Here is a 14347-nt window from a genome sequence, read left to right as displayed (position 1 = left end):
CTCACTCACTCTCTGCACATGGACACACAGACATAAACACTCTCTCTGACATGAACACACATACACATGCACTCACATTCACACATACATGCACACACACATGCAGATGCGCACACGCACAGATGTGCACATGCATACACTGACGTGCACACACAGAAACGCATACAGAAATACAGACATACACACACAGACACACAGATGCAGATGCATACACAGACACACATGCACACACACAGATGCATGCACAAATGCACACAGTTGGGCACACACAGAGATATACACACAGCCGCGCATGCGCAGTCACGTGCATGTGCGCACACAGACACTTACACACAGAGATGCACGCACTTGTAGATGTACACACACACATGCAGATGCACGCGTACGCAGATACACAGACGTGCATACACACAGATGCATGCACGCACACACCCACAGAGAGACAGAGACACATGCAAACCCAGCCACACACGTTCCCCTCACAGGACCTCCCTCCGCACTCTTGATTACTCTGAGGCACTCGTGGCTCAGTCTTGCTCCTGCCTGGCCCCTTTTCCACTGACTGGCGGGAGCTGCTGCTGGGCTGTGTCCCTGTGGCTGCATACGTGAATAGGGCCGGGCTGGCTCAGGCCAGGAGTGCAGGCAGGTGGTGGCACTGGGAGGGGGGCTATGGAGGCTAAGGTGAATTTTGGCAGGCTATGGCCCCCTCACCCAGTGCCACTGCCTGCCTGCAGTTTTAAACTTGGTGCCATTTTTATCTCTCTGCTGGAAGACAAAAACGTGCCAAGTTTGAAACCACAGCTTTTGCTTCCCTGCTGATGAGGATCCTGGGGCCCTGAATTGGTAGGGGCCCCTGGGCTTGTGCCCTGCTGGCCCATCCATTGATCCGCTTATGCCCAATCCCAAAGTGAAGGATTCTCTGTGGCCCTCCTTCCACTCTCCTTTCCCCCTGGTGTGCCTCAGCACCCCTCCTCCAGTTATTGGCTCATTGTCTGTCCCATCATGCCATAATTTCCCAGTTCCCCTCATCAGGGCTTCTCTGTGGTCCCTCTTTTCCTTCTACCTATATGAATTCTCCAATTTTCCCTCATGCCAGAAACTATGTGAACTCTAATTTTTTTTTAACTGTCAAATAAATCGTCATTTTTAACATGCCATCATATGGTTGTTCGAGTATAGACAGTTACATAGCTGTTTGACTCTGTGGCTGTACCGAATAGGTGATAGGATGTTGTCCTCTGTTCCTTTCTCCTTCCCCTTCCGGCATTCTGTCCATCCCCTTTCTCCCCCCGCAACCCGTAGGGGTCTATCTGATGCTTCCCTGCTGTTTTGGAATTGGTACGATGTGATGTTGGAAAGTTGTGCAACAGACAGGCAAGCACAGCAATGCTGTCAAGTTGAATGAAAAGCCTTTACAAGTTTAGCCAAAAAAACTGCACTGTTATTTTTGAAACAATACTCACCTGTAACCTTTAGAATAGAAATTAGAAACTATTTTCCCCCGTTAACATCTGATCTTAGCAGAACGGTATTAAATGAAAGCTAAGTAAGAAAAAATAATTGTGTAAGCCAAGGCTTTCAAAAGATACAGCTGCTTTATCTATCCCACTGGGCTCCTGGATGGGCCTGGCATTTGGGGGCAGGGTGGAATGGGGGCAGATCCTTCTACTGCAATCCAGAGTATGAGCACCTGCTGGGGACATGTTTTGGTGGTTGGATGGAGGGTAGGTGTCAGTGATGGCTGTGTTATCCCTCGTGCCCATGCTGCTCACGCTGCCACTGGAGGTGAGTTTGGATCTGGTGCATGAGACTCCTAGAAGTCTGGATCCACCCCAAGGCACCAAGGGAGCATAAAGGAAATAAGAGGATTGCTTTTCCATGGTGGGACTCCAGCTCTAGATGACACTGCTATCATTTAACTGAAATCAGACCTGATGATCTTGTAAGGTCCCTTCCCACCTCTAACATCTATGAATTCCTAACATCTATGAAACAACCACAGTAAATCAGAAAAGAACTAGATTTCAATTAAACTTTCTCTTTCCTACTGCCAGGAGTGAGTAAATGTGAAAGTGCAATTCCCTCAGGTGGCATGTACTTGTTTCTAGTATAACCACATGGCAGGCTTTGGACAGCATGGAGAAAGGTCTTGTTTTGAAATGGAACTCCTTGAGTCATTGCACAGAGACAGTTGAACTGACAAGCATTTATGCGGCAGTCGGTCAGTCTTTGATTCCTCCTCCACCCCTCCACAGATTGCTTCCCGGAGCCAGGCCTGCTGCTGATAATAAAAATGAGCACCAGCAGAAGAACTGTTGCAGGCTATTAATATTTGGGGGAAAACGGATGTTGAGATGTGGTCAGGGAGAATCAGCCACACAGGTGGGGGCAAGAAAGAGGAGGAATGACAGAACAAAATGATTTGAAATTGTTGGGAAACCATTCCTTTAGAGGCTATTGATATTATTATGTTTTGTCCGCATGTGATATGGAAGGGTAGTTCCTAGAGGAGCAGCTTTTCTCTCCCAGGGCTCCTTAGAGGGAGAAAAATGAATGTTGACGTGAGAGTGCACCTGAGAATTTGGTGGGCAGGGCAGGAAAAAAGGAGAGGTGTATCCTCCCAACTTGGAGAGACTGGTGGGTTAGGACCTATTGGTCTTGGGTCCAAAAAACTGGTTGTTGCTGGGGTGAAAAACATTCTAATTTACTTAAGTGTAGCAATAGGCCTCTGCTGGCAAGTATCTTTGTCACCAGATGCATTTTGCCATTCAACATGTATGCCATGTATGCCATTTTACTTCATAATGGACTATCCAAAAGGAGAGAAGTGAAAATGTAAATATTGTATTATATAAAGTTTAGTCCATGTAGCATATTGAAGACATTATGAATGTGTCCACAATGCAGAATGTTTGAAGATTCATAATGTGAAATTGGGCAGAACCAAAGTAAAACTATAAAGCCAGCAGGAAATGTAAAAAATGGCTAATTAAGAAGAAGAGGTTTGATCTTTCAGTTTATTCAAGTAAGATTTAAAACCTGCACAAAATTAACTCTGGATTCCTTTCGTAAAATTGAGTCATATAGGAAGGAAGTAGTTTTTTTGTCCTTCATACAGCAATTGAAAAAGTCTCAGCTTAAGCTGCATTTTTCAGCAAAACCTTAAATATGGAGCCATGTCCAGTGCCTCCATAAATATAAATTACCATATTTGTGGCTTTATTTCTGTGCTGTTACAGCAGATACACGTTTAATAGCCTGTTACTTGTAGTTGATTGTGAACTTCTAGCTTATTATTTTCTTATGGAAGTCTTCCAGAATTTAGCCAATTATCATATTTTAAGTGTATATGTGTTTGTTAACGAAAAAGAAAAGAATATCTTTCTAGTCAGCCTAAGATTCTTATGGGTTTTGTACAGAATATTTATTTTTATTGAATATTTAAGGTTGTGGTGGCAGAATTTTTATTTTCTTCTTTTTAAATTCTGTGCTGTGGAATCTTTTGTTTCACTTAAGCTTTTTTCTAATTTAGAGGATGTCAATTTTCGTTTTAACTTGTATTGGCTAAAGGAGATTTTTCCAAGTACAGGAGGATCCCAGGAGATGGCAGTGTGCAGTAGCACATTACACACAGGTTGCATGGAAATTAACTGCATTCTGCATTTCACATTTAAAATGGAGTCCCTGTATTTGCAAACTATATATGCATTTTTCATTTAAGGAAATTTTAAGTTGCTTATTGAAAACACACAATTATTTGGTGTTGGCTAACTGATTTGCTTACTTTAGTTGAGATGGGGTTGCATATCATATAAATGGCATATTATGTATTTGCTTGGGACTGAACTAATGGATTTTAAGTATGGTTTTACTAATTCAGTGTTTAATGTGTAGTGTTCCATTAGGCTACCTATCTGCTTTTGCAGACAGGAGTATTTGGGATTTAGTCCTTTATATTTTTCACTGTTACAGTATGTTGTTCTCCCATCTGATCCATATTCCAATATTAAGTCCTGAGACCGCTTTTATTCTTTGTAATTAATTCACAGTGGTATACAAACTCAAAACAGAAGTATATGCTGTCTTTCTCCCCTTGTTTTAACTTGTGGCTTTGCATAATTTAATTACACTAAATATACTTGTTGAGATTTTACTGTATGGTCGAAGTGGTACTTGAATTTTTAAACTCATCGTAAATAAAATTCAGCTTTGGGTTCTCCACTGAATTAACTTATTTCATTGACACTGGTGGGACTAGATAGGACTACAGTAAAGATTGTGTTGAGCATGAGCAGGGTTTGAAATCACTTTGTTAGGATGAAGACAATTTTGTGTTGTGCTGACATGGCATCACCTACCCTTCAGGGACAGATTTAATTTTTGATAAAGGTACAAGTACATCTTTGCACTACTGGTAAGAATTTAAAGGAGTTGAAACTATCTGCTGGCTGGATCTAATGTTCTGACCATCACTTATCTTATAAATATCTTTCTCATAGGAAGGCTGATTCACACATATGCAATAACACAGTTTCAGTCCAGCCCAGAACAGAAAAGGGTTGGATTGTTCCCCTTTTTGCATGAAACTAATCTAGAATTCTCTTGTGGACTTTCCCTACAGTTGTTCACTAATGTGAAGGAAAATATGCCTTGCTCTGTAGAACAGAGCATGACCAAACACCACAAGTTAAGCACCGCTAAATCAAGCTGAACAAATTATCGGAAAGTCTCCCCATGGAGGAGAGAATCTATATGTATCTTTGTGTAAACTTTTGGTCCCCAAGCTTCTTCACTCTCTAACATTGTGGCTAAAGTGGAGCTTTGTTACTGGGGGTCCTCTTTTGGTGGGTTTTTTGTTTAGCTGTTTTAAGGGGTAAGTTTATAATTACAAAAGGGACAGGTTAATGAAATAGTACAAAGGGGGTTCAGCTAACATAAACCTGAAGGCAGGATTTGTCTCAAAGCATCAGGTGTGTGCATTTTTCCTTTCATAGTTGCTGGTGTCAGAGAAGATGTCTTTCTGGTCTGGAAAGAATTGGAAGAGGCCAGGAGTACGCTGAAGCAAGTTCAGAGTATTTTAACAGTGTCTGACCAACCTATTTCTGGAGAAGGTATTATTTATATTTTTCTAGATAGATACTGCTGTGCTTATTATTAATGGACTTCATTTCAGGACGCTGTGAATAGTTGTTAGTTTAGGGATATTCTTTTGTTCTGCAAAAACAGTAAGATCAGTTCCGGAGGGATGATTGTCTTATAATGTTTGACATTCATTTTGTAAGAAGCAAGAATTATGTTGTGACTAATACAATTTAATTTTAAATCCTCATTGCTTTGAATTTACTTGAACTATACTAAATTAGCCCTTCTGAAAAATGAGTATCTTCCCTTTGGGGTTGCCTTTTGGTAGCGGCCAGGGTGAGGATGGAAGGTCTTTTGTTTCCTTTTCCTTTTGTTTATTAGGGTACCTGGGGTTTGGTGCTGTGTTTGTTTGGGTGAGGTGGAGGAGTCAGGTATGGTTTTGGGGAGAGAAGTGACAGCTGTAGCTTCTGCACAGGATAGAGGGTGTGGGCTTGGAGGACATGTTGGGGAAAGATGGGGAAATCTCTCCTGGGGTGAGGCAGGGTGGTAGGAATTGGTAGCTGGGCAGTGGGGGATAAATGGGAAATGGTTTCTATATCTGGATGTGACTGTGGATTGGGAAGTACGGTTGGGACTGGTGGGAGGGTTTATTTATGCAGGCGTATGGGCAGGGAGGCAGTGGTTGGGGGAGGGGTGGAGTTGGAGTTGGCATTCATAGAATCATAGAAAATTAGGGTTGGAAGGGGCGTTCACCTAGCCCAGTGGTTCTCAACCTTTTTCACACTGAGAACCATTAGCATAATTATCAGCTTGCTGTGACCCGCAATCCCCTAGTCCCGACCCACACAGTCTCTCTCTTTCTCTCTTCCCCCTCCTTTGACTGCTGCATCTGGTCCCCTCCCTCCCTCCCTTTCTGGCTTCTGGGGCTGCTTTTACAATGCATGCTCACCAGGTCCTTGACTGCCCGCTGGCTCCATGCAGGCTGCCAGCATCGCAGCCTGCAAGGGGAAACCATGCGATTCCCTTGGACCTCCCTGTGACCCTTTACAATATTCTTGCAACCCACTTTTGGGTCATGACCCATGGGTTGAGAAACGTTGATCTAGTCCAACTGCCTGCTTAAAGCAGGACCACCCCACCTATCATGTCCCAGCCAAGGCTTTGTCTATGGAATCATAGAAAATCACAGTGTTGGCTGGGGAATCTTAACTTTGGGTTGCTTGTTTACAGGAAGCCACTCTGAGGCTTTAGAATGGGAGGATATAAACAAAAAGTAAATAAGCAATACTAGTTATTATTATCGGCAAAATTGGGAGCGATATCTATAGTTAAGGTTACCTAACGCTTCCCCTGCAAGTTCTTATTTACAGTTGCTTCTAATTCTGTTAAAGATGAATTGCCGATACTGAAATCTGTCATGAATACTGACATTTATTTTCTGCCTTTAGATAGTGTCTGTGAAAATGTTTCAAAGGTTTAAAAAATAAATAGTTTCCTAAGCTGTTTCTCTGAACAGCTGTAGCATCTCAGGATTGAAGCAAGGGCTTAAAACTTGATGGGGAATAGCTATGCAATTCAGCTGCACTCTGAAAATTCATCTACATTTAACCAAATTATAACTCCCCGAAAGTTGACATTTGCACACACTTAAGCTTTATCTTCACTGGACAGAGTTAAATCCAAAGAAATCATGAGTGTTGCCCCAAACTTGATTTGTGTACACATGGTAAGGGTCAGATCCCAAAAATTATGTAGACATTCCAGGGCTGACTATTGCAGCGCCCAGGGTGCATCCCGGTGAGTGCACACATGTGGTATGTGACATCACAGACTTATCTGCAGCATCACACACTGCACATGCAGGCATTGCCCAAGCTCCTAATATGTAGCAAGAGATCCCTCTGTCAAAAAAACCCACAGTGGAAAAAAGCAGGGCAGCGCATGTGGCAGCAACATGCACCACCTGAAACCAGAGCCTGGCCTGGCTGGAGCCATGCTCTGGCTGGTGGCCAGGCTCCCTGCTACTGGATTGCCTCTGCTGGAGCCCTGGGAGGCCCCCAGGTCCCCAGGTAAGGCTGCTGGAACCAGTTCAGCCTCTTCTACCCCACCCGGGGCAACTTGCCACATGCCAGGTGTTCCCTAGGGGCAAGTAGCAGTGGCACATATTGTACCACTGTTGTTTATCCCCAGGGAACTGCACGTGCCTGCATGTCTGGATCTGGCCCCAGATTCTAAGAGAGTCTGGCATCCAAAACAGGCAGTCAGCTGAGCAGGAAGCTGGTTGGAGGAAGAAACCCTGAAGGCAGGGCTGTGTCTTGAATCCTCCTCCTTTTCTATGCTTAGGTGCTGCCAAAAGGTGCCTCCTTTCAGCTGGAATTCACAGGCCAGAATCCTGCCCTCAAAGTAGGCACCTATGAATTAAAAAAACAACACGAGCCTGACACGAGGGGAACTTGCTGGCAACTTGAGAGTCTCTGCTCCCAAGTATAGGGGGTGGAGAGTTTTCCAGCAAAAATACCTAAAAGAATTGTTTACCATGATAAAACATAATTTCCCAGTCCTGTTCTGAGAAACACCAAAGCTGTTTTAGCAAAACATCCCTCCTTAAAAACTCAGTTTTAGGCAGAATTGTAGCCTGGAAAATTTCAGACCACATGGTTTCATTTTTGGCAGAGTTACAAGCAACTGACCAGGACTGGGGACGATAATTATACACAAACTGGTGTAAGTGTCCCAGATGCCCTCTGGATTCAAGTTAACTCACAGTTCTGCCACATCCCAGGATGCTTTGAATCTCTTCTGCAAACTCCCCCTCACTGGGTGGGCAGGCTAGCTTTGGCCAAAGCTCTCTGCTCCAGCCCAGTAGGGAGCTGTGTTTTAGCAGTGGTGATGCGTAGGGGGTGCATGTGCTGTGCTCCCTGAGTAGCCGGCGGGCAGGGGGGCAGGCAGGAGCACCAGTGCCCCCCCTGCTAGTGCTGGCTGGGGTGCGGGGCTTCCAGCAAAAGTGGCTGTACTGCTTCTTGGTGAGTGAGATCGGCCTTGGGGACCCCCCGCTCTGGTTAGCGTGATTGGTTGCCAGGGGATCCCCGCCCCCTGGGACAGTGGGACTGCCCCCCGGTTGCTGACTGGTATTGGGGGGGGGGCCACCTGCCACCCCTGACTCAAGAGGCACCAGTTACCCATGTATTCTAGCATCCCCCGGCTTCTGACCTGGGCCACTGCAGGCATGTGGCTGCATTTCTGGAATCAAAAGTGAATGTCTGTTCACCCGCTTATCAGTTCAGTCTACTCAGTTATGACTAATCTGCAAAGATTGAATTGATTCAGGCTTGGGGTTTTTAACTCTGTACTTAGCCCCGGGGTTGTAATGAGACATGTTGGGCAACCTTAATCATGTTGGGCAACCTTAATAAGAAGCATAATCCAGATTGCAGTAATTCATCATTTTAGTTTTGGGGCACATATATGTTATCATTCCTTGCCCCCCACCCCAATTTTAAATATTTGCCTGTAATTACTCCAGTGATTCTGCTTAGGGTTTTGCAACTTAAGCTATGGTCAGAATGCTCAGAAGTGGTTGTTTGAAGTTAGACTTTCAGATCTGTATTTACAATTCAACTAATGTATAATTAGCTTCCTGATTCATGAAAGTACTGAGCTACCAGTGGCTGTCATTGATTTTAGTAAAATTTGTGCATGCTTAAATATGGATTTAGGAGGTAAAATTTGGTCTTAAGTTTGAAAACTTTAGCCCAGGTATCCTTATATTAATTTTTCTTTTTTTCTGAACGTTAAACATGTTCTGTATCATACTTGTATATAAGTATATATGTAGTTGTATGCATACAAGTATGCATGTATGGATAGGATAGTATGTACTTGTATACATAAAGATGTAATATATCTATATATTTTTCCAAATCAGCATTCAAAATGAATCATCCAATGCCTGAGCCAAAACCTGAGGATTATGTAAAGTCAAAGGATTGGTTGCAGAAATATGGCCTGAAAGCTCAGAAGCTAACATTATATGATGCACTTGCTGACTGTACTTTTCGTCATGCTGATGGCATTGTTGATATAAAAGCCAAGCCAGAAGATGAATCTTTACAAACCAATGCTGTATGTACTGCTGGGATTCGCGCAAATCCTGTAGTGTTTTTGGCTCTTTCCTACCTTTCTATTTTGAGATTTGCAGTGCACATTTATATATATACTATAACAGTGTAAATGGTCCATGTCTAACATGATTTTTATTTGGAGGATTAAAATAAAGTTAAAGGACCATCAGAAAGAGTAAAGCAGTATGGAAGCAGCTCTCTCTGCACAGGAAGGGTGGCGTTACTTTGCCTTCCCCCATCCAGCATTTTATCTGGCAGGGGCGTTGAAGGGTTGTCTTTCAACAATTTCATATTTTCCTTTGTCTTTCTGACCAAGTGAGACAAGTTGAAAGATTGTTGGTCATTTTCTCATCTTGTTTCTCCATGTGGTCTAGGAGATGTACCATATAGGCCAGGGGTGGGAAAAATACAGCCTGCGGGCCAGATTTGGCCTGCAAGGCCATTCTGTCCAGCCTGCGGGGCCCCTAACATTTTTTTGAAAATTAAAATTTACCTGTCCTTGGTTCCTGTCAAAAATGAAAGGAACCAGAGGCAGTAGGACCCAGGGGAAGCCTGGTGGGCTCCTGCAACAGCAGGGCCCATCCAGCCCCACGCCCCCTAGCCGGAAGGCCCAGCAGGGTCTTCTAGGGTGGGACCACATGGCTTCCCCAGAGTGGCAAGCTAAGGTAAGGGTGGGGGAAGGGCAGGAGAGGATCTGGTGGGGAGCTCGGAGAAAAGCGGCCCCTCGCCCGCCCCGTGGCCAGTGCTCCCTGCTGCAGCTTTTTGCAGCCTGTGCGGGGCTGTCCTGAGTAGGCACAGGCAGCTCCACATGGTCTTTGAGCAGCTGCAGCCACGGGGCAGGCGAGGGGCCACTTTTCCCTCGCACTCAGCACCAGCTTGTAACCTGGCCCCATGCCAGCTCTGGCCTTGCAGCAGCAGCTGCGGCCCCCCACTTGCGCTGGGCAGTATTTGCTGCTGCTGCCCACCTGGAGCTCGTGCAGCGATGGGCTGTGGTGAGGATGTGGGGCTGGGCTACAAGCTGGTGCTGAGTGCCAGGGAAAAGTGGCCCCTCACCTGCCCCTTGGCTGGCACCCTGCACTGCAGCTGCTTGCAGCCTGCGTGGGGCTGCCTGTGCCTGCTCAGGACAGCCTGCCTGGGCTGTGAGTGGCTGCAGCAGCAAGCAGGGGGTTGGGGCTGTCCGCTGCCCCTCACCTGTACTGCAGGACTGGGGGGTGCTGGGAGTGAGCGGGTGTGGGAGCACAGGGCCCACACCGGTGTCCCAGGGCCTGTGCCCCGCTCTGGGCCCCACCATTGCTGGCAAGACATTGGGACATTGGTCCCAAGATGGTGACCAGAGGGCGGGGTACCTGTCAAGGGGTGGTCTACCCTTGCGGCCCTCGACAGCTTACCAAAACTGGGTAAGCGGCCCTCCGCCCGAAATAATTGCCTGCCCCGATTATAGGCCCCAGTTGTTTTAGTGCTGCATGGGTTGTGAAGCTAAGTGTTGGGTTCATTTGTTTTCTGTTTATTCTTCCCTAGTTCTTCCAAAATGCTGTTCAGTACACTTTTGCTCTTCTTAATCAAGAATAGACCCAAGGGGCCAGGGAAACTTTTTTTTACTGACTTTTTTTAAGGAGCAAATATCCTGTGGAGGACAGCATTCTGGGTCCACTTCTGTTACTATACAACTCTAGCAGTCCTGGACCCTACCTTCTGTGTATTTAACTGTATTTTGGTACAGCATCTAGTAGAGACTGCAATTTAAACATGTAATTTAGAATTTCTTGCCTTGTAGGAAACAAAGAAGAAAGTAATCCACGCAAAATACTGTGACAAGTTTGTACATACCTATTGGAAGGATGGCTCTATGGTTCATGTGTATGTCACTGTGGAAAAGTACAAGCAGTACGAAGAGAAAATGAGGAATGCACTTCGACAAATGGAAGGAAGGTTCGTGTGCTTCCAAATGAAATTAATTTCTGTTACTTTGTAGTAACATAGAAATGTTTTAAGTTCTGGGGCTTACTGAAGGAGATAGTATACTTCCAGTACAAATATTAATCTAGTTACTTATTTTTAGGTCTGAGCCTAATGTGTAGGACTTAGTACTCATGTATGAAAGGCTGATGCATGGATTTAAGTTTTGTTACTTCAGTGAGGAAAGAGGATAATCAGTCTGCTTTATGCTGTAGAAAGCTTACTGATGCCTGCTCTTGAAGTGTATTGCTGTAAAAAGTTACATAAAAGCATGTTAGCATTAGTTACTAAGGTACTGAGACTCTGTAGTGAAACAGGATAGATATGTACTCCCTTTATCTAAATGCCAGAATATTATTTTATTCAAATCAGATTCTACAATATTACATTTTAAGTGAAGAGAGAGAATTCCCAGTTGCTCCCACTTCTGTTGCACATTACATCTGAGAATCCCCTATGCACCACCTGCGATAACAAGGAATAATGGCTACAAATTGATTGAGAGTAGGTTCAGGCTTGATATCAGGAGGCATTACTTTATGGTTACGGCTGCCAGGTTCTGGAATGGGCTCCCAAGGGAGCTGTTGCTCTCCCCTACTTTGGGGGGTCTTCAAGAGGCGGTTGGATAGATATCTGGCTGGGGTATTATGGTCCCAGCACCCGTTCCTGCCCAAGGCAGGGGGGTCAGACTTGATGATCTGTTCAGGTCCCTTCCAACCCTAGAAACTATGAGACTATGAACTATGACTATCTCACTATACCTCCTCATAATGGCACTGTCCTCAATTGCAATCCAGGTACTTGTTTTGAACATAGCGTGCTCTTGTTAGTTGTACCCTATATTGAAGGGTTAGGAAGGAGGTTAAGCTGCTTCACTCTGACTCTCCCACTCACTCTCTATATCAGTGTTTCTCAACCTTTTTAGACTTCAGGTACTCCTCCGTAACTCCTGTGAACTGAGTGGTACCTCATTTCCAAAACTTTTTAGTACAGTGCTTACCTCCCCACACAGGGGCCAGGTAAGGAAGAGTGTATGCTTTACCTTCTCATACCCTGTAACACCCTTTAAAGGTATTCCCGGTTAAGAATCATTGCTTTAACTCAGTGGTGCCCAGCCTTTTTATGCTGGGGGCAAATGAGCGGTGTCAAGTTGATCTGTGCACCAGATCCAGTCTGTGGGCCCAGTCTGGTGCTCCCAATCCCACTGTACAGCCATGGCCCATCTGGAGCCAGGTCCAGCCATGCAGCAGCAGCTTACCTGGGGCCCCGTGCTGCTGTATAGGGTTTGGAAATTTGCCACTACTCTCCCTTGCCAAATTTCTGGACCCTTGGGGACCTCATGGACCAGACGACATGGATCCATGAGATAGCTCTTGCCTGTAGGCCAGAGGTTGAGCACCTGTGCTCTAACTTAATCTTGTCACAGGCCCTGGTTTGGATGGCCAGATACCATCTGCTAGACCATGGTCCCCGCAGCAGGGCCCTTGAAGGTCTCTAAAATGCATTTTGCTTCTCTTAAGCACAGCACTTCCCAAACCTTCTCCTGGGGTTGTGTAACTCTGCTGTATTGCTGAAGACTAATGAATAAGCTATTGGTATTTGGAGGTTGAGGACTTTTCCTGCTGTACTGGAACTAAATTTGTTCAGGCATTTTGCCTATGTCTTTTTTCCCCACCCCCACTCAAATTTTCATTGTCTGAGTATTGTTTAGCAAAAGCCAGCATCTTGTGGTGTTTCTTAGTATTGTAGTACATGCCAGTGAAAGGTGCCAAAAATAAGTATTTGAGATTTAGGGGACCTTTGACTTTGTGACGTTCCAAATCCAAGAGCATGAGTGTTAATTTGCTCTTGAATGCTTCCTGCACTTCTTACAAAATCATATTAGTCTTTCAAATGCTTTTGTGTAATACCTAATGCAAAAATGTTGTTCAGCAACAAACATGACAGAATCCTTTTGTTTTCTATGGAAGCATTCTTTTTTAACTTCCATATCAGGAAATACTCTCCACCCCAGGAGAGAGATCCTGCTCTGAAATGTATGCAGGTGGTAAGGAGACTGCGGGTGCATTTACACGTGCAATTAATTCAAAGCATATTATGCTGGATTTTATTGATCCTGGGTACACCGTTTGAATGTGTGCCCAGGACAGTAGCACATTGAGCTGGGTTGGAGCAGCCCCAGCTGGCAGGGGAGTCAGCCTGTCAGCCCCAGGCTGCTCTGACCCAGCTCAATGTGCTGCGGAGGGGATGGTTGGGCATGAGGGTGCTCCAATGTGGGGCTAGTTGGCAGGCAGCCCTCACAGTAAGGCACCCTTGTGCCCCAGTCTGCCCTCTCAGTGTCTGCATGTGCATTGCTGAGCATGAAAAAATTCTGCAGCAGGATAGTACTTGTGACGTTTACTTCAGAGTTAATTAGGCAACTCTGCGGTAAATGTCTCGTGTAGATGAGCCCTATGAGAAAAACTATAGAGTTTAGCTCTAATTGAGGAAGAAATTCCTGTTCCAGAGAACACTTAAGGACACAATTAAGTTTAAGCCAGCACTTAAATCCTGTTTATGCTTTTAATTAAGCATGTATTTAGGGCCCTGGTTTGGCAAGGAATTTAACCAAGTGCATAACATTGAGGTTGTTTTACATGCCTAAGTTCCTTACTAAGTGAAGGCCTTTAGTGGTCTGATTAGGGAAGGATTATAGCAAGTACTTAAGGGCAATTTTACATGGGCTCTGGGTGTGGGGGATGGGGCAGTGCTTTAATTAGAGCAACTCGGAGAGCTGCTTTAATTAAAGTGCCACAGTGTCTTGTGTATCAGTGTCCCTGCGCTTCAAAATGCGCCCCCCACCACCATTTTGAAGCATGGAGATGCTGATACATGAGATGAGGGAGGCTGGTGGAGTGCAATAATTACCAGGGATCCTTGTTTTCTCTGATTTAAAAAAAAAATCCCAGTTTTTACGTAAACTAAAGTTACCCCAAATCCACATTTTTCCAGGAATAAAATAAAACACCACTATATATCTATATCTATATCTATAGCTAATTAGCTATAGATATAGATATGTATGTATGTATGTATGTATTACTGGTGTTTCATTTTGATCCTGGAAAAATGTGGATTTGGGGTTACAAAAAAGAGGGAATTTTTTTATCATAGAAAACTAGGATCCCTGGTAATTAACATGCTCCAGC

The 14347-nt window shown here is 44.7% G+C and overlaps 1 protein-coding gene across 3 annotated transcripts in view; it reads left to right on the top strand.

Moving 5' to 3' along the window:
• The window catches only part of VWA3B (von Willebrand factor A domain containing 3B), a 126037-nt gene that overhangs the window by 27281 nt on the left and 84409 nt on the right, over window positions 1-14347 (top strand). For all 3 annotated transcript variants that reach the window (XM_019529449.1, XM_019529450.1, XM_019529451.1), the window contains exons 9-11: window positions 4995-5111; window positions 9008-9204; window positions 10978-11132. In XM_019529449.1, the coding sequence (XP_019384994.1) occupies window positions 4995-5111; window positions 9008-9204; window positions 10978-11132 (469 nt within the window). The remainder of the gene's footprint in view (window positions 1-4994; window positions 5112-9007; window positions 9205-10977; window positions 11133-14347) is intronic.

The sequence above is a fragment of the Crocodylus porosus genome, unplaced genomic scaffold (genome assembly GCF_001723895.1).
Source record: "Crocodylus porosus isolate Cpor-Errol unplaced genomic scaffold, CroPor_comp1, whole genome shotgun sequence".
NCBI classification, from domain to species: domain Eukaryota; kingdom Metazoa; phylum Chordata; order Crocodylia; family Crocodylidae; genus Crocodylus; species Crocodylus porosus.
This window is presented reverse-complemented; position numbering and strand designations above follow the sequence as displayed.